The sequence below is a fragment of the Coffea arabica genome, chromosome 3c (assembly GCF_036785885.1).
Source record: "Coffea arabica cultivar ET-39 chromosome 3c, Coffea Arabica ET-39 HiFi, whole genome shotgun sequence".
Taxonomy (NCBI): domain Eukaryota; kingdom Viridiplantae; phylum Streptophyta; class Magnoliopsida; order Gentianales; family Rubiaceae; genus Coffea; species Coffea arabica.
The window spans coordinates 16,769,533-16,790,302 of record NC_092314.1 but is presented as its reverse complement, the minus strand read 5'-3'; the positions used below and the strand labels follow the sequence as shown (position 1 = coordinate 16,790,302).

Sequence of the window (20,770 nt, the reverse complement as noted above, 5' to 3'; positions counted from 1 at the left end):
TGTTCTAGGAATCTTTGGGTATTGAGACCCTTGATTCCAGTATACTCGAGTATTACCACTTCTGTTTCTATTGAGGTATTCGGGCCCGGTAGGGGTATGTTTGGTAGACGGAATTTGGTGTAAAGTGGGGTCTACGAACATGTCGGTTCTAAATACGTTGACGGAGAGTCAACGGATTCGGATCAAGTACTGCAAATGGGAATCTGGCTCCTGAAAGCCACATGTATCCTTCCTATTGGAACCATTGTGTCTAACTATTTTATTTTATATCTGGCATGTGTACCTGATTTGTTAAACATGAGATGTTATGATTTTGCTGCTATATGTCTGGTACCTCATTGGGCATAACCTCACCCCCTTCCCATTATTTTGTTTTCCTTACAGGGTTCCATGTTTGAAACTAAGATTTTTGGAAGAAAAGAGTTGAGCTAGTTGTAGGACCTCTCTTGCTTATGCTCCTCTGTAACTGAAACCCTAATTGTATTTTGTGTAGTGTGAATACTTTGGCTTGTATTTTTGTTCATTTGTTCAAGACTCCAATGTAAATATATGTATAAATGTTTAATCGACATCCCGTATTTCCGTATGGTTTGGTAAGCTCTGTTTTAACTTTGGTGGTCTCCAGTTGTTCGTTTTCGTTGGGTTCTCACGCGTGCTATAGGGTTTTGTGAGGTTCGACTCCGTAGTCCTGACGAGAATTGGACAGGCGATCCGCTAAACCCTTTGGTTCGCCTTAGGGGAAGGTGGGGCTGTCACAAAGAGTGCTAGGTGAACGATTCCAGCATTCCGTTGAGACAATTCATCGACACGTGCGTCGGTTGTGTCAGTTCTTAGTCCAATTAGCACCTATTACACTCCGACATAAGAATACAGATACTACTCATCCTAGAATATGGAATAATAGACGATTTTATCCCTGATTTAAGGTACGTGCTCCTCATCCTAAAACTAATAAGTTAAATTTATGTTTAATTTACTCAAACTTTAATGTAAGACTGCCTTAGCGCTGTTGATAGAACCTATGTCTCGGCAAGTGTGCCAAGGGAGGAATATGATGCCTTTCGTAATAGAAAGGGCACGATTTCAAAAAATATTTTAATTGCATGTGACCATGATATGAGGTTCGTATATGTTAGAATTGGTTAGAAAGATAGTGCCCATGATAGTCGTGTCTTGTTGGATGCTATTTCCAATCCTAGTGCAGTATTTGCTGTACCACCGGTTAAAAATATTACTCAGTTGATGCAGCATACAGACACATGCCAGATTTCATGGTCCCTTTCAAGAGTGGTCCAGGAGAGAGATCACAGACTGCACAGAAAAGATTATCTAATCGCCGCCATTCTTCGGTTCGTAATGTAATAGAGAGGGCGTTTGGGGTATGAAAAATGAGATTTAAAATTTTGGAAAGTCCTATGAAAAACTATCCTATTGAGGCACAGAGGAACATTGTAGTGGCGTGCTATCTACTGCACAATTTCATTAGAGAGATATAGTCATATGACGTCTACTTGACGGATGAAACTAATATGGATGGCGGAGGTACCGAGGGAGTTCAAATGCCACAATTCCACATCACTCCAGAAGCACTCCATGATTGGAAGGAATTACGAAATGCAATGGCTGATCACATGTACCTTCACTGAAACAAGTAGTATATGGTTGCCACGTCTAATTTGCATGTTGATTACTTGATTCCCACGTAGATCAAACTAGTTTTTTGTATAATAAGACTCTTTTTTAATATGAATATTTGGTCATGTAGCAATTGAACCCTTTTGGTCATATACTTGTTTACCACTTGTATGAATATTGCCACTTGTTTACCATCTTCTGGTCATGTAGATTTTCTATGAATATTGCCACTTGTTTACCATCTTCTGGTCATGTAGATTTTCTATGAATATTGCCACTTGTATGAATGTAATAGATTTTCACAACTTCTCCAAATTATTTTGGCATAACAAATTATTTGCATACTTTTTTGAGATTCCATATTACTGTGAAATATATGAAAATCTACATGTTTACCTATTTGTATCAACTAGTTGAAAAAAGTCAAAATAATTTTGTTACAGTAATATGGAGCACAAACTTTTGCTACAGTAAAAAAATTTTTGGAAGTTATTAAAAAAATATTTTTTTTTGCTACATAAAGTTTTTTAAAAAGTGCTACAGTAAAGTTTTTAAAAAACTTATCTAGTAAGTTTTTCTACAATTTATACAGTGATTTACAATAAAGTTTTAGACAAAATTTTAAAAAACTTAGGTTCCAAACGGGGCCCAAATTTCCGTACAAAATGTTACCTTTGAATAACTATTTAAAAATCAAATTGCTATCAACTATTAGTTCATATTTTTCTATATCGAGATGGTGGTTGGACGACAAAAGATGCGAGTAAATTAAATCTACTCAAAATCAACCTCTTAGAATGATTTTGTCATGTAATTAACATCTTAAAAAATTTTGTAGTACATTTACAAGGAAGTGAAGAAATTGTTTTATAGCAGATGTTTTAACACATGATGTAATTTAAGTTTACTAAAAATTAAAATAATCTCTTCATATGGCCCCGTTTGGAACCTAAGTTTTTTTGGAAATTTGTCTAAAACTTTACTGTAGTGTATTGTAGAAGTTTTTGAAAAAATTTTTTAAAATGAAAAACTTTTTCTTCCTTTTTTTTCTCTTTCTTTTTCTTTTTCTTTCTTTCCTTTTTCTTTTCTTTTCTTTCCTCTCTTCTTCTTCTTTTTCTTCTTTTTCTTCCTTCCCCCTCCCCCTTCCCTCCCCCGCCATCTCTGCTCCAACATTGAAGTACCAGCAGACACTTCAAAATTGCTTTAAGTTTTTCTTTTTCTTTCTTTCCGTTTTCTTTTCTTTCCTCTCTTTTTCTTTTTCTTCTTCTTTTTTTTCCTTCCCCGTCCCCCTTCCTTCCACCGCCACCTCTGCCTCTAGCTTTGAAGAACCAGCAACCATGGTGAAACCAATTTTTTTTTTCTTTTTCTCTTCCCTCCCTCTACCTCTCCCTCTCTCTGCTCCCCTCTCTCCCTCTACTCCCCTTCACCCTCCCGAAGCCAGGGAAGCTACACAGCCATGGTTTTTTATTTCTTTTTTTTTTTTTTGCTTTTTCTTTCCCCCTCTTCTCCATCTCCCTTCTCCCCTTTCCTACTCTCCTTCCCTTCCCCCTCCCCCTTTGCCCAATGTGGTCGCGTGACCAGATCGCAGATGCAGTCTGGTACCGTGACTAGCTACGATTTGGTCGCGCGACCATATTGCAGCTGGGGAAGGGGGAGGGGAAGGGAGGGAAGGAGAGAAAAAAAAGAAAAAAAAACCAAAAGAGGGGTTGTAGATCAGTCAAAGGGGAGAGGGAGGGGGAGGGGAAGAAGGAGAGGGAGAAAGGAAAAAAAAAAGGAAGGCCGGTGCCGAAATAGTTGACCGGCTCCGGAAGAAGCGGCGGAGGTAGTGGCCGGCGATGAAAGTGTGGTGGATCGGGGTAGGGGAGAAAGAAGAAGAAAAGATGAAGTTTTTGTGTATTTGAAAGTGTGTAGATTAAAAAATTTGATAAGTTTTTTTGGGTTCTTGTAGTTAAAGTTATTAAAAAACTATGAACTAAAAAATTTAGCCAAAAACTCGGGTTCCAAACAGGTCCTATGTGTGTTTTATAATATAAATTTTACTTATAGAAAAAATTTCCTAAATAAGTCAGAATTAAAAAATTAATAAAAAATGATCTAATGACCAAATATATCCAGGAATATCCTATGTTTTTTTTTTGCTTAAAATATCATTTGTTATATTAGATAATAGTTGTTATATACCTATAAAATTACTCGCTATTGCATTTATAACCAGTCATATTTTATAATCACTCGTTCTTTGCATTTTAACCTTATTTTGTCATTTTACTTTTTAACTTTATAAGTAAGATAACATAAGGATAGTATTGGAATAAAAATTTTACTTTTGTTACATTTCTTCCAAAGGAGCTAAATGTTGCAAAAAATACCAAGGTAAGTGAGATTTTGGAAATCTAAGAGGTGCTAAGTGATTTTTTGATAAATGCTAGGGGAGGTTTCTGAAATTATTCATAAATTAGGTTCAAGTTAATATTCAAGTGGTTGGAGTTCAATTTTAATTGACTTTTTTAATTTTAATATTATTTTATCAATAATACATATATTATATCTAGGGAACAAAACAATAAATGTATAATTTTATATAGAATATTAATACATAAAAAATATATAAAATTTATTCGAGTTCAAGTTCTTTAAAAGCCAAAATCAAATCAAGTCCTTAACGAATTAAAGCTAAATTATGCATTAAAGGCTTGATTAGTTTACAATCTCAAGGCACTAGTGAAGGATGATATGCAAGAGAATACCATCTAAATTAATACAAAATTTTAATTCACCAATTCAATGCCCATCAATGCCTAAAATTACATGGCAAAAATGAGTTGTTGCCAAAATTTTATGGCATGTGTAGTAAATTTTGGTGAATGTTGTATACATGTACTTAAATTTTCTAAACTTTAGTAGAACTAATTCTAATATTAGGGCTATCAATTATAAATTAGGGTTTCTGATCCGAAGTTTAGCAAGCACAAACTCGGCTATCAATCTAAATGGATCTTAAGGACTTTTGGGCTTTGGGGTTCAGACACAAATTAAAAAGTTCAAACTTAACTCATACTTTTTTCTAAGATTCAATCTCAAATCGGGTTTAAACCTAGTAAAATCCGAACATGATTCACATTTAATTCAAGCCCTACATTTAAGTCTATGCCCTGCCCATCCCAATTAAACATTTGCTTGAATTTTTTTGGTCGATTGGGCCAAGTCTATAATGTATGATCCAGACCTAAGGGTCTGATTTGATGGTATATTCCAATTGTTCAAAAGGTGTAGTCTAATTGGTAGCGTCAAGAGAACTCATACATTCAATAGGTATTCTAATTGTCCATCGAATCAAGATAGTTACAAAAACTAGTGGTCATGCAAACCATGTGAAAGAAAAGGCCAGGACTATAAAATTTTTGAAGACTAGTGGTCCAGACAAGCCTTGTAATAAGAAAAGACCATGTCTACAAAACCGGTATCAGAGTCCGTAAGATGGTTCTATTTATGCAATTATTCCTTTAGATTCTTTTCATTTTGCATTATCTTAAGACTTAGGTTAGTGTTGGTTTAGCTTACTCAATTATTGGTCAGCGTCTGCATTTGAGAACATTAATCATAAGTCCATAGTCATAGATAGTCTAAACGTAGTTAATGCAACCATTGCTAGGAATCAATGGACAGTTGATTAAATTGAATGACTTCTAAAAGGTGTTATGAATCTCATGAAATTTTGGATGAGTTTAATGATACCTGTATTAATTATTTATAAGTTAATGTAGTCAATATTAAACAAAAGTTGTCAAATTGGTAACTTCCTAAGCTCATGATGGAAACAATATATCAAAAAGGAACTTTCGATTTTATGTAAGACTATTCAATAAAAACCACTGAACATATTATTTATATTTAAAAAAAAAAGAATGAAGGATCTTTTAAGCATCACCTTCATAAGTATAGATACCTCCATATTGGATAAGTTCAAGTTGCTATAAAACTTGTGTAGAGGCTTGATTTAGATTATCCCATCTTTTTATATATATATGAGATAATAGAAATATGCATTTTCAAAACTTGTTACTCCTTTTTTTTTTTTGTTGCAAGTGAGAGGACTTAAAAGTAAGACTTCTTACTTACAACGCCTTCCATCTTATCACCCAACCCAACCTTCCCACCTTCAAAACTTGTTTTATAATCAAACCTTGAAAATGGTCCATTTATTTCAATTGTTATCCTAATTTTACAGTAGATTTAATGGATCAAAAAATCATATCCATCTTAACTCTTAACATTCAAACTAAAAACTTAGAATTTTTAGAAAACTTAAAATCTTTTCTAGTCATTTATAGAATATCTTATAAAGTAATAAAAACTACTATCAATCCAAAATCATTAAAGATGTCTACTAAAAGCGAAACCTTGTTAATGGAAGCAAATTTGAATAATTCCAACATAGACATTTCAAAAAGGCTTTCTTGGGAAACTTACAAATTATTCAAAATAGAATTTATTTGAAATCCCTATTTCAGAGCAAGTTTACGTTGAACCTACTATTAGAGGTTGCAATTTCCATTCCATATCCACCTCACTTAAATGGTTTTGGATTACTAAAAAAATTTAGATGGTCACTAATAGACATCCAAGTGAAACCAATTGGCTTGATGGTTATAAGTGGATGATCCACATAATCCATCTAAATCCATTTAAGAATGTAATGAGCATACCCAACATGTTTTGGTAGTACTAATTTCTTATATGCTGAGTAAATACTCCCAGTCCAAGATGCTGTTCAGCTCTTCCCACTTGCACAGTCAAAGGTTTCTTCGCAATCGGCATATACCAATTTTTTACATGCTTTTTTATTTTCTTTTTCCATTTTTTCTGTTTTTATTCTTCTTTGTTAGTGGAACTCATCCTATTAACTTAGGAGTGTCATTTTAAGCTACGTGTTAGTTAAAGAAATTACTTGTGTGTTAGTTAAATGGATTTTAAATGGATAATTGGATATCCATCATCCATTCGGATCCAATCCACATACAACCATTTATTATATGGATTTAAATGAATTGGATCATTTAATCCATGATCCATTTTTATGAAACCAATTACGATCCATATAACCATTTTGCCACCTCTACCTACTACTATTTTAAATATTATTTAATTTACTGATGTGTTTGTAGACATACAATTTTCTAAAAGATCTAATGCCCCAATTGGGTTTGCAGTGATTTTGGTAAAAAAAAAAAACACTTTTAGATGCTAAAAGTACTTATAAAGTGTTTGATGGATATCATCCTGTAAAATTAGGAGGTGAGCTTTTTGTGTTAAAAGCACTTTTAGTAAAAACTCAAATTTGGTACTTTTAGAGTAACTTTTGTGATTTAAAAAATAAAATATCAAATTTAATTATTTTATCCTATATTATGAACCAAATAAAGAGATAAAAACTTTTAAAAATTTTCAAATTACACACTATCCAATACAATAAGTACTTATTGAACTATGTCTCCAAATAATATATTAAAAGCACTTAAATAATTAATAAGTATTTTTATTAAAAACTCTACTAGATAAATACTTTTCAATAAACTACCGCAATCCCAAACGGGCCCGCAATCCCAAACGGGCCATAAGTTTGTAGTCTCTAGGCCATCCGCTTCTTCTATTCCAAGAAATCATCCCTAATTTCTAACTCAAAATCCAAATTAAAAATGTGTCATTCCTCATCCAATTTATAAATGAGAAAAACAAAATTCTAGTTGATGCTCTTACCCTACTTATTCTCAAATGAAAGCATAAGACAATACTCAATGTAATCATAATCAATTAAATGTTATTACAACTAAATTTCCTTGGATAAATTAGAATTAAGAGAAATGTTTATGAGCTCTTCAATATTCGCAACCAAAAAATGAATTTGGTTTTATTGAAAAATCTCTAAAAATGAAATAAATGATTTCCAACTATATTTTTTTAGAATTAAATAAATTTAAAACAAACATAGATTTCTTCAAAAAGTTGAAAATATATTGTCAGGCAAAGAAAATGGAAAATCTTTTATTCATTATTTATTCTTTTTATTACAAGAAATTGGCTCACTTCAAATGAAAATAATGTCTCTTTTTTTGTCCTCCTTTAGGAAAAATTAGTTTATCACATTACAATCAAATAATAATAGTCTCTCCTTTCAAGATGCCTTCTATTAAAGATAAAAAGTACCTACAAATATAGAAATAAATATATTATATCAATAAAATAATTATACCAATCAAGTAGTTTATATTATAACTACTCAATTAGAAGAAATTGAAAATGAATTGAAATACATTACTATAATCACTTCCGGTATTAAATATAAATTTAATAATTGTAAAAAAAATTTAGACATAACTTTGGATGAGTAAATAATACCATATTAACTATAAGAGGTAGATATTTGAAATTTAGACGACCTAGATTTTGATTTCTTTTTGGAATTTTTATTTTCAAAGAAGAAGGGACTATAATTTTCTCGTAACCATATTGAGTACAAAAAGATCCTACCTCTTTTGAAATGTCTCCTCTTTCACGTTTTAATTGAGATTTTAATTTGAGATTAGTATTGAGAGATAATCCTTCGATGTTAACATAACATATTAAATCACCAAAATTTAAATTGAGTATTTTTTATATCATGCATGTAAATCAATTCTAATTTTAATTAAAAAAACTACATTACTCATCAATTGTTAACCTATTTGTCCATATGTATTTCCCATTTTTTTGATACACAATATTTATGTTGACATATCAAAAAATTAATACTACCAAAACAAACAAATTCAATAAAAAACTTATTAGTCCTAAAAAAATCCAAAAAAAATAACAATTCTGTATTCACAAAATTCTAAATATACAAAATTCACTAAATTGGTTTGTTACAAAAATTGCAACTCATTACTCTCTCTATCCCGATTATTTAGTCTTATTTCGGAAATCCAACTTTTAAGAACAGTGATTTGATTGTGATATTCGTACTTTTTTTTTTACTCCCATAAATTCAAATTTTGAATTTGAATGGTAACATGCATATGATTAGAAGAAGAGGACTATATTAGAAAGAGAAAGGTGATTTGAATTTCTCAACAGGACAAATATTTTGGGACATTCCAAAATAGAAAGTAGGACGGTTTCAATGGGATGGAGGGAGTATCGAAAAACTTCCTATACATCTATATATAACTATTACATAAGAAGAAAACACTTAAATTTTCATATTCTAATGCCTTTAGAATCACCACAAGCTTTATCTTCTTTACCCTTTACATTTTCAATATAGGGTAATGAAGATGCCCCACAAATAAATTGTATTGTTCATATGTCATGAACTCCGTATCTTTTGACGAAAAAAATAGACAAAACAACCCAATTGATCCTCTTAGTTGTTTAATAATTAAACTAATTGTTAAACACCTAATATAATGTATTGTTCATATGTCATGAACTCCGTATCTTTTGACCAAAAAAATAGACAAAACAACCCAATTGATCCTCTTAGGTGTTTAATATTTAAACTAATACAAAAAATAGTACGATAGATTCAATGATATTCTGAAAAAGTTATTGACCAATGATACATATTGCTTGATTGTTTGCATACTTTATTAGAAGTCCACTAACTCAACCCATATCACAACTTTATGATGGTATTACTGATGGCCTTGGTTAAAATCCATCAATGAATCATTAACCCATGAATTGAAAGGGCCATTATCCAGAACAATAAGCAAATTTGCTTGATTTTGGAATTAAAAAACAATTATAACATTTGCCATCTATGGGACAGTACCTCTACCTGAAAGTTTCTCTATAAATCTTCATTTATGAAATGTTAAAATGTCTCAAATCCACAAAAAAAAAATAATGAAAGACAACTGTCAAACTAAGGATACATTTGATAAAACTAAAGTTTGAAACTAAAATTTGAAATTTGAAATTTGAATCTATTAAGTTATTGAATTGTTAAGTACAAAATCTGATATATTTAAGTGTATATCACATTAAGTGATAAGTGAATAGGTCATCACATATTTTTTAGAGCAAGTTTTTTTTAAAAAATTCCGTGCCATTTAATAAATTTAGATGTTCATTTTTTTGTTATCAAATGCATCTGAACATGATGTGAATCTATTAACTTTAAGTACTAAATTGACTTATTAAATAGGTTCTAAGGATATATTGTAGGAGATCTAGTATGAGCAATGAATCATAGGGCTCTTCAAAGAGGAGTATGACATAATCAAATGCTTTTTAATTAATTGATCAAACATGCTTATGTCCACAACAATATATGTTTGTGGATAATTTAAATAAGTTAACCCTTCCCTAACAAATAGAAAATATGTCTAAATAGACAAAGTAGACAAGAAAACTTGAATTATTTTTCGTTAAAGCTCCTGAAGACAAATCTTAGTGTTGACATGTAGTACCAGCTACCAATTACTAGTATCATTAACTTGTACAAGAATATCTTATTTCATCCTAAAACCTAATATAATCAATTGTTCGATTCCAAAATATGTGATGAATCAATGTTAATAAGAAATTAACAAATTTACAAAATACAATTAAATAATGAAGGTAAAGTAAATCAAAAGCATACTAAAAATATGCCAATAATATAGGAGAGTAGAAATGCTAAAAAGAGCAATTCGAGCAAAGAAATAAAAGAAAGGAAAAGAATAATAGACAGACAATTAGTCCATACATACATATTTTCCTTAATTGCACCATACAATGCATAGATATGGTACAAACCATAAATGTATACCCACATAGACATCACTTTCCTCCCCCCTCTCTTTCTCTCCATATGGTATATAGTTAGATATTCATGTAAAAACACATATACACAGATACAACCTAAGTACATACCATATTCATATTAGAAAGTTTACATGTTAGGGAAATAATGCTCTTCCAATTAATCTTGTTTATATTTTGAATAGACAGAGATGTTAAATAAATATGGTGTACACTAAAGTAAGTGATGGTGAAATGATTGCTAAGTTGCAATTTTATTACAATGTACCAAACAATTTTACCAAAATTTACATGACATTATTAGAATTCTTGAAATTTTCTTGAATGTGAACAAGAAGATATTGCTTTTTTAGGCAACAATAAACACCACACAGGCAATTATCCTTGCTGAGGCACTCCCCAAATAAGGTGGTGTTATAATTTTGGGCACGGAGGATCATGCATGGCCCGACATCACACCCTTCCATTTTCTTTTCAATGTAGCATAGTATCCAAGTTTTTCAATTTTTTCCATCCGCAGGCATAACAAAATTAGATCCATTACTACTTCTTTTATGACTCTTATCATACGAACCAAAATATTGTGGACAAATTATTGAAGATCTCTAGTGGCTTAATGTAAGTTACCTCTCACAATCTTGAGGGATTTTTTTTTTAAATTTTTTAAGTTAAAATCTTGTGGGTTCAAAAGTTATCTTTTGAGATGTTTGGCTTGAACAAAATTGAATAGTAATTTTTTTGGGGTCAACACCATACATAGGGAATGGATACTAGTTCTAACATTTAAAAAAAAAAAAAAGAATATTTGAAGGAAGGAGGCATGGATAATAAAATTTAATTTTAAAATTAGTCTTGTTGGTTCAATAGTTACCTTGTTGCAATTGTTGTAATTTAAATTATATAGTAAATTGAATACTAATTTTTTTTTATAAACACCATGCACGAGGGAGGGACATTAGTCCTAAAATTTTATTGAAAAAATAGAAATAGTGGAAGAAGGGGGGCATAGATAGTAAAATTTAAAGTAGAATGACTTTTGTTATATTAAATGATACAATAAGCAATACTAGTAACTAGATGGATCATTAGGAGTTAATTATAGATGGAAATGTCATTAACTTTTCAATAATATAAACACAAAAATGTTAAAGGTTTTTAAACTCTAATATCACTCAAACAGTTAGTACGTATTATCACTTTTGTTTTTCATTCACAATCAGTACTCTCATATAAGGTAAATATGCTAAATTTAGTGCTTGATATTAAAATGTGAAACTTTTAATATCTTTATAGTCCAAAAGACAAGGAGAAAAAACTTAGGTTCAACCATAAGCATTACATATAAAACACATGAAGATAATTCATACTTTACAATAACATATATAAAAAAATCATTATGCATAAATCACATGGGGATAACTCATAACTAACCATAACATATAAAAGACCAAAAAGCATTACATGTAAACCACATAGGGTTAACTCATAATTTATCCACAAAAATAATTTTAAAAAATTGGCAATAAGAACTGGATGATTGTATTCATCTATTTGAAAAAGAATAGCCACTGGTTTGGCGACTCATTGTTGATTGTCTGCATAGGAGTTCGTTTCATGACAATTTCCATCAAATGAAGGGCCTGTTTGGAACTGAGTTTTTTGGCCAAGTTTTTTAGCTACTAGTTTTTTAACAATTTTAGCTACAGGAACCCAAAAAAACTTATCAAATTTTTTAACCTACACACTTCAAAATATCTAACACACAAAAAACTTCCTTTTTTCTTCTTCTTTCTCTCCCACCCCTATCCACCACACCTTCATCGCCGGCCACCCCTCCGCCGCCGGCCACCACCACCTCCGCCGCTGTTTCCAACGCCGGCCACCTATTCCGGCGCCTGCCTACCCCTTTTTTTTTCCTTCTCCCTCTCCCTCCCCCTCCCCTTCCCTCCCCTCCCCTCCTTGGCCACCCTCACGCTTCCTCTCTGGTTGCACGCTACTGCGATCTGGTCGAACGACCGGATTGGGCAAAAGGGGAGGGGAGGAGAATGGGAGAGGGACATGTAGGAGAGGGGGAGAGAAAGCAAAAAAAAATAATTATATTCTGCCATGGCTACTGGTTCTCTGCTTCGGGAGGGAGAGGGGGATGGTGAAGGGGAGTAGAGGGGGAGAGGGGAGCAGAGAGGGAGAAGAGGGGAAGAGAAAAAGAAAAAAAATTTGGGGAGAGGGGCTGCTAGTCGTCTAGTACCGCGAGGGAAGAGGGAGGGGGAAGGAAGGAAGAAGAAGAAGATGATGAGAGGAAAGAAAAGAAAAAGGAAAGAAAGAAAGAAAAAGAAAAAGAGAGAGAAAAAGAAAGAAAAGAAAAAAAATGGTAGGGCCATGGCTGCTGGGAATTGGGAAGGCAGAGGTAACGGGGAAGGGAAGGGGGAAGGAGAAGGAAGAAGAAGAAAAGAGAAAAGAAAAGAAAAAGGAAAGAAAGAAAAAGAAAAAGAAAAAGAAAGAAAAGAAAAAAAAAAGTTTTTCACCTTACAAAAACTTCTACAAAAAAGTTTTTCACCTTACAAAAATTTCTACAATTTTTTCAAAAACTTCTACAGTGCACTACAGTAAAGTTTTAGATAAACTCTCAAAAAACTCAGGTTCCAAACAGGCCCGAAATTTCAACGTTCTTAGAAGATTTTAAGGCTTATAAAAGCTGAACTGAAATTTTGTAATCATTAGTCTGTTTTACTGAATTTTGAAATCATTAGTGTAGTTTTGCTGCTTATTTGTATTGTTTAATTTATTAAATGTTAACTTTTTAAGTGGTTAAATGTGTGTTTTAATTATTTCTAACTTTTAATTATTTTTATTCTCTTACTAATATAACTTATATACATGCATAAGGGGTATTTATGAAACAAAAATTTCATCTCTCTTCTTAAAGTACTTTTTTAATATTACTTTTTTAAATTGGACTAACTTTGTTATCAAGATTCAAAACCTTAACCTTGGGGGATATTTGTATAATTTTACAAATTTCAGTGGATGCCAGTGAAATTGTTAGGAACCCAGGGGAGCTTTCTGAAATTATCCCTAGTAATATATTGACGTCTTCCTCCTGGTTTTGTCGGCCTCCTTTGATTCTGTCTTCTCCCTCCCCTTCTCTCTCCCTCGCGAGATTTTGCTTTTGTTATTACCCCTAGCTTGACCTAACTCCTCCATGGCTCTCCTCCTGCTTGGCTAGAACAGGAACCATTGTTAATTATACGTGGTAATCAGTTTTTTTTAGTTCCTTTTCAATTATGAATCGGAGGTTATGATTAGCACCATGGTTCTCCATTTTTTTTCCTTTTAATTAAGTTGCAGGTGAGCATCCATGGCTCCTGGGAGTAATATGTACTAAATTGGGTTGATCAGTTTGTTGAAGCATTGAAATTTGGGTCATATAATTGAATGCATTTCATTTCCTTTTCTGAAAACTCATAAATTTCAATCGCTGATTATTTGGTCTCCTGTGATTGCTTTAGTTTAATTAATATATTCCCACACATTTTCCTCTTTTGCCTTCCAGGTGTCTGTGTTTTTGCTCAAGCTGCTACATCACCTTGGTAATCCCATTTTCTACTTAAAATGCAATTTATGCTTAAAATTTCCTTACGGCTTCTTCATTGCTATTATAGTCTAGGTTTAGACACTGGAGTTGCCAATTGTCCACTGGTGCTTGATACTCTGCTAATGTTACCTAAGTGGAAATATTGCGACATTGTGTTAGATGTTGAATTTCTCTTAACTATAGTCAGATTTTGACCTCCCAAAAACTATGTTTAATGATGTGAATTTGAATTGTGTAGTGACTATATTGATGTAACATGAGGTAGACAGACTAAATTAAAATGAAGTTATCAATATGGAAGTTTTTTTTTTAATGACCTTGTTTTTCCCCTCATACTTTGTTATATAATTGGATTTTGGATTTCTTCTCCATGATTACGAAAGAAAAGTTTGTTTATTTTTGTTGGGAATCTTCCAATTCATTTCCCAGTCATAAAGTTAATGGCCTTAGAAAACCAAGTCCTTTTGATGTTCATATGCTAGAAGAGTTCAATGGTCCGGTGGTTGAATTTCATTGGTTCAAAGGTTTTTCTTGCGAAGTATGAAAGTTGATTTCCTTCTCTTTATTATTACTTACATGAATTTCCACTGCACTATTAACATTTAGTAGCCCTTTCAGACACATATAACTTTGTAAATTGGTTATGGGCACCTTAACTAAATTAATGAGTGCCTGAGCAGATCTACTGAGGGATCGATCTGTGTGTGCCTAAGCTTTAATTTTTGTTGTGATTACCTTTTTTGTTTGATGTATAGGCTCCTTGGGAAGATTGATTATTCCAACATGTGGTAACGATATGATTCTATCTGCATATTTGTATATTTGATGGCAAGAATTAGTCTTTCTTGGTTTTTTTATTCAGAAGAAGAACAATGACAAAATCGAAGTTAGAAAAGAGATGGTAACAACAGCCTATGACAAATAAATGTAAATGGCTGATACATAAAACCTTTAAGCTTATGCACTGATTTTGGTTGCAGAACTATTATGTATCTGGTTCGGTAGGTTGAGTTGCTTATCTTCCTCTTTTTTGCACAACGAAAACTGAACAACTCAATTTTAACTATACTACAAATGATTGGAACTCTATTTTTTGAAGCTTCTCAGGATAGGAAAAAATAAATTTATGCCTATAGACAAGCTAAGCACTTTGTATCTTGGTTGATAGCAGCTTTAGTAACTTTGAAGAGCAAACGTAATGCACAAACGGAGTAAATAGCCTGACTAATAATAGTCATTCGTAGGCATGAATAAGTGAATCAATAATTCCAAATTTTACAAATGTATTGCACCCATGTATTCTGTCCTTGAAATTTTTTTTTTCTTAGAGGTGTGCTTTAGAACCTAGAGAGTATTGTTTTCCTACCTTTATACATTTTTCTCTTTGCTTTCTATGGACTAAGCTGATCAATATGAGATTACACATAATTAAAAAGAAAAGCATGTTTGTTGTCTATATATTTGTTTTTACGTCTGACATTGAGGTATGGATATTTGACTTTTAGATGCATATATTTTGATTCGCAATGATGGATTGGATTAATGGCTTAGCATCCTATGTTTGCTGGGGGTATATACATTGTGGCCAAATTGACAGTGAAAAATTTCTTTGTCCTGTACTCTTTATTTCATTGAATTTAATTATCTTGTATTCTTATCCAATTGAAGATTTTCTTTTTCAAGAAGCGCAGTTTGACATTAGAAAATCTACTTATACTAACCAGGGCATGATAAGGATACTATCGGAAGCAATGGAAGGGAAGCCATTGCTAATTTTGTCGCAAACATATACAAAGGAGAGTTAAACTTGGATTGCAATGTTAACTTTTCACAGTTTTTTATACTTATGCCTGATTTGGATTTTATAAATACTTAGACTAATAGCAATGAGCATTATTATAAAGTTCAGCTTTGTAAATTTCCAAGATAATAGCTGTAAATTGTGTTTATCATTTGAGATGCAACATTATAACTGATTCTCCCTCCTTCCTCCCCATGATTTTCCTTTCGATCTCTTGCTTAAGGGATATATCATAGCATTTTGCTGATGCTATTAAGAGTTTTATGTGGTCATTATGAATAACTATAGAGATTACCTGCTTATTGTTTCTGTCTAACTCCTACAAGTTTTCATTTTGAAGCGCTAGAATTAGAAAATAATAATATCTACATATTTTGCAATTTTTATAGACTATTATCGCCATTCATTTGTGTGGTTGCCAAAAACTAGAGTTAGTCCAAAAATGGGAAGACCAAAATACAGTGCAGGTGGTTTTAGCTCCTAGAGTGTCTTGCATATTAGAAAAAAAAATCCCAAAAAAAGAAAGGAAACCAACATGACTAATTGTCCAAACTAGATGAGTAAGTGTGACAAGGGGGTTTAGGAATCAAAGTGATTATCGAAATGTAGTTTTAGGGGTGAAATGGAATTAATCCTAACAATTTTTTGTGGGATCAAATCACAACTAGCACCAAATCCAGGGGTGGCTAAGAGTACTATTATTTTCATTATTTTTTATGGAAAAAATTAACTCACACTGGAAAGGTGGAAAAAAAAGGCCGAAAACGAGAAATCAATGCACGCTGCTTCACTAATCACGACTCTCAACTTACAACCTCCTACATAGTCCCCCCTTTCTGCTGCATGCCTGCCCGTCTACACCCAACAAAAATTGCCCGGTGAGTCCCTATTTTTGCTGCAGGAGTTGTTCATATTAGTCTTCTAGCTTATACGTACTCATCTCCTACAGCTTAGCACCTGAATTTGATTGAGAGGAAGTTAACTCAAAGTCGAACTGATGAAAAGTTGTCCTTATTATTGTGCCTAGAAAGTGTTTGATGAAATGTCCATGTGATTTTCTTCAATTTTAAATTGAAACTGGAGGTTTTGATGCACGAATGTGAAAGAAAAAGGGACAAAATAACTCGTGGGTCAGGTGAAATGGGTGAAAATTTTGGGTTTGTTGGTGGGGAGTAGGGTGAAGTCGGATCGCTAAGGGGTTTAGAGGATAGGACTGCTTGGAGATTTTTGAATATCTAAAACATTGTTTTTTCTTTATTTTTATGATAGTACAGAGGTGTATTTTCTGTTTGGTTTTTCTTTTCAGAGAATTGCAGTGAAGTGAGGAAGATTTTCTTATAGTTCTTGGCGTGCATCCTGATCTCGTTTTCATATGGCTGCATCGTCTGCTTCAAAATTGTTTCGCGGTAAGCTTTGCTTTTCTGGTTATTTGTGGTATAGGTTACTATTGTTCGTCGAATGTGATTCTTTTTGAAAGTTCCTTATCTGATATGCACTTTTTTTCCTCTTGGTTTCTAATGTAGCAATATTGCAGTTTCTGCACAATTTATGTTTCTGTTTTTAATGAAACTGAGATTTAGAAGTTTAAGGGATAATAACTCTTGCATTCATTTATGTTATTTTTCTGAGAGTGCTTGACCTAGTAAGCAGCCAAGAGTCAATAAAAAAGATCACTGGCCATGGCTGTTGATGTAAAGTAGGATCATCTTGGTGAAAAGATACTTGTGACCTGGTGCAAACAAGGAGAGGGATTTAAAGGAACTCGGTTCTTGATAAAGTTAATGCAAACTGCTGTAAAATTATTTTCATTTTTATCATGTCACATGGATGTTGATCTGTTTATCTTTATTATTGGAAAGGACTTTTTAATTCAGCACAACTAGACATATTTTATACCCCTGCACACAGAGATGTTCTTGAAAGATCCATCTCCTATTAGCATAGTGTTGGTCAACGACGTAATTGTTGCATGTTGGATGATTAATGCATTTAAAAAATTAGAAACAATTGGATCGTTTCTTGAGAAACTGTTGTGTAAACTAACTTTTGTAATGCGACATAAGATTTGGAGTCTTGTTAGTGTTCATTTGCAAAGGGAACAGAATAGTTGTTTTAAGCTTACTCCTCATCTCAAATATGTGGTTATGAAGTTGGAAATCTACCTTAACGGGATGGCAATAACTTTTATAGAGCTATACCTTCATCTAATTAACCCGCCCTCTCTCTCTCTCTCTCTCTCTCTCTCTCTCTCTCTTTGTGTCTGTCTGGGTGGTAGTTTTTTTTTATTTTTATTTTGCACTGCATGGAGTATAATAATGTACTTTATACACATGGGACATTACTGCATCTGGTGAATTACTTGTGGTTTGACATTTTTAGAGGCTTTGTTTACTTGGATCTATTATGCCTTGCTCGGTAGGTGCCTTTATTTAAATTGCCCTTAAGAGTTAATTTTTGTTGAATCTATTTTGGAATTGGTTTATTTTTTCCTGGTTTGTTTTTTATGTATGTTTATCTGCTATATCTTTGTGAACAACCTCAGCTGGTCGTTCATTGCTTGGGGGCCTGAAGGATCCTAATGGGTCAATAGGAATGTCAAAGGACTTGCCCAGAAGTTATCTATTTTCTCAGGTTAGTTTTCTTCTGGATTAATATGTAGCATAAGTTTGTGTAACATTTATTATTATGTTTAGCCTCTAGTTTTCTTTTGGTTGTCTAGACTTTAGGACTAAGCTCTTTTCATTGGAGTTCATTAGTGCCTTGCCATTAAGATGCCTTAAAGTTACAAGTGTCTTCATCTTCTGTCATCTTTCAGTTGGAACTGCGCATGCGCATTGCATAAGCATTGGATATGTATCAGTCAGTTATTTCATTCTAGAAGTGTATATAGCTCAAGGGATGAGAACTATCAAGAAGAACAATGTCTTAAATGAGGTGCTTTCAAATATGATATATAATATGCTGTTCTAATAGTTGAAACTAATACCAAGAAAATTAGGTTATATGTTAAAGAAAGTACGAGGCTGCGTTGTTCGTAATAAACTCAGGACTAGCTTACATCTTTGACATATGGAGAAGCATGGAAAGGACCAGCTAGACAGAAGACACAAGCAACTTATATAGACCTATTAGTTCTGGGATGTTATCTTTTGGCAGCTCTAAGGAGCTGATAACTTGATGCATACGGTTTATATTGGTAGGCAAAAATTGCCATTATTTTTTGCCTTTAATGGATATGTTTATTCAATCACCATTTGTTATTACGTGAAATTAGAACCAGTGTGATATTGTATTTTGTTCTAGGCAATAGGGAATAGGTGAAAATTTTCCCTTTTGACTAATGAACTCCTCTGGACACAATGCTGAATGCTCCCGCCCCTTGTTCAGTCCCACTCATAAGTAAATAGCATAGTTAACCACAGGAAACTTTGGTGACTGCATTGCATTCTTCATTCATACTTTTCATACTTTCCCAATCATTTTCCAGTTGATTTGCAGTTGATCTCCTGCAAGTTCTACTACAAACTAACAGCAACTAGTGGATGAATTTTTAATAAATATCTATGTTCATTTTGTCAAGAATTTTAACTAAATTTGCATGCATACTAGTTGAATGGGAAAAAAGGGCTTGATGTCATGATGCATGTCCGTGCGAGTATTTTGAGCTTAATTTGGTTTTACGGCTTATCTATCATAAAAAATCAAATACTCAAAGAGTCTCTCTTTGTTCCTCCAGCAACAAAGGACTTTTATACAGATGAGGACCAATCTCAAAGTCGTGGACAACTCGGGGGCAAAAAGGGTAATGTGCATCCAGGCTTTAAAAGGAAAAAGAGGAGCCAGATTGGGAGACATGATAGTAGCATCAGTGAAGGAAGCGCAGCCTGGTGGGAAAGTGAAAAAAGGACAAGTTGTTTATGGTGTCGTCGTTCGTGCAGCCATGCAGCGAGGCCGTAGTGATGGGAGTGAAATCAAGTTTGATGATAACGCTGTCGTACTTGTGAACAAGCAAGGAGAACCAATTGGAACCAGAGTCTTTGGCCCCGTTCCACACGAGCTGAGGAAGAAGAAGCATGTTAAGATTCTTAGTCTTGCAGAGCATATTGCTTGAGAAGTGGCCTTCTGTGATGCACTTTGTGTATTCTGACTGTTTTTCTTAAGCAGCTGTTGCACCCATTTGTGGAGAAATGGATAGGTTTTTGCAAGTTCTCTCTGAGCTTAATTTAGTTACTAGTTAATTCAGATATTCACCACTGAAATGGGAAGTTCCAACATTAATTTCCTTGTTGCCTTCTAGCAAAATCTTAAATGCTTGTTGTCCAGGGAAAAACTTAAAAGCCCTTCTGGATGAACGCTCGCGCGATTACTCCTGCCCTCAAATTTCCAGGTTTGAGATTTTCTCCACTATGCTTTTCAGCACATGATTCAACTTTCCATTGCGCCTTGATACAGAGATCAGTCAAATATGAATCAAATTCGCAAATTCAACCCATCTCCCGCCATTTTTTTTCCCTTCGGAATGTGTTGCCACAATGATTCAACCACTCCCAGTAGATCACATTTGGGTAGATTAGGTCTTTAAGATGGTATAACACAATTTTAACCATTAAATCTTTGAAAATTGGGTATACCTAAATTTTGCCCCAGTTCAGCTGCATGGTAATAAATTGGCGTCTAAAGGTAGTTCAACATCTAGTCAACATCAACATAGAATATGTGAACAGCAAACAAGCAGACATTATGTAAGCTGCAACTGAACGAGCACAAATATTTTTCCCGAATATTTTTTTGCTTGCATCATATCACAATTATGATTTTCAATCAGTTTTTTATCTTTCCAACGACCTTTTTTTTATCTCATGTATATCACAGTACAAAAAGTGTTACAATAATTATTGTAAATAATATTTCAAATAATCTTCTATCCAAACACGCTAGATTTATTTAAATCTGAA

General features: G+C 33.0%; 1 protein-coding gene across 3 annotated transcripts; it reads left to right on the top strand.

The window, feature by feature from the left end:
* Nucleotides 1–13,514: 13,514 nt before the first annotated feature.
* On the top strand, nucleotides 13,515–20,097 carry LOC113734808 (large ribosomal subunit protein uL14mz-like). 3 transcript variants are annotated; one of them, XM_072082411.1, is made up of 6 exons: nucleotides 13,515–13,672; nucleotides 13,973–14,009; nucleotides 15,739–16,693; nucleotides 17,122–17,221; nucleotides 18,358–18,446; nucleotides 19,552–20,097. In XM_072082411.1, exons 4-6 carry the CDS (start codon nucleotides 17,188–17,190, stop codon nucleotides 19,924–19,926), a joined length of 498 nt encoding a protein of 165 aa, XP_071938512.1. In that variant the 5' UTR covers nucleotides 13,515–13,672; nucleotides 13,973–14,009; nucleotides 15,739–16,693; nucleotides 17,122–17,187; the 3' UTR covers nucleotides 19,927–20,097. The 3 variants fall into 3 exon arrangements, with proteins under 3 accessions (XP_071938512.1, XP_027117323.1, XP_027117324.1); XM_027261522.2 differs by lacking the exon at nucleotides 15,739–16,693; XM_027261523.2 differs by lacking the exon at nucleotides 15,739–16,693 and having other exon boundaries at nucleotides 13,529–13,767.
* Nucleotides 20,098–20,770: the final 673 nt, after the last annotated feature.

Bases quoted from the DNA above. Each gene is read 5' to 3' on its own strand.
- LOC113734808 (XM_027261522.2), top strand. From the start codon at position 17,188: ATGGCTGCATCGTCTGCTTCAAAATTGTTTCGCG. The intron at 17,222-18,357 runs GTAAGCTTTGCT...GAACAACCTCAG, and splicing joins TGCTTCAAAATTGTTTCGCG to CTGGTCGTTCATTGCTTGGG. The intron at 18,447-19,551 runs GTTAGTTTTCTT...TTGTTCCTCCAG, and splicing joins GAAGTTATCTATTTTCTCAG to CAACAAAGGACTTTTATACA.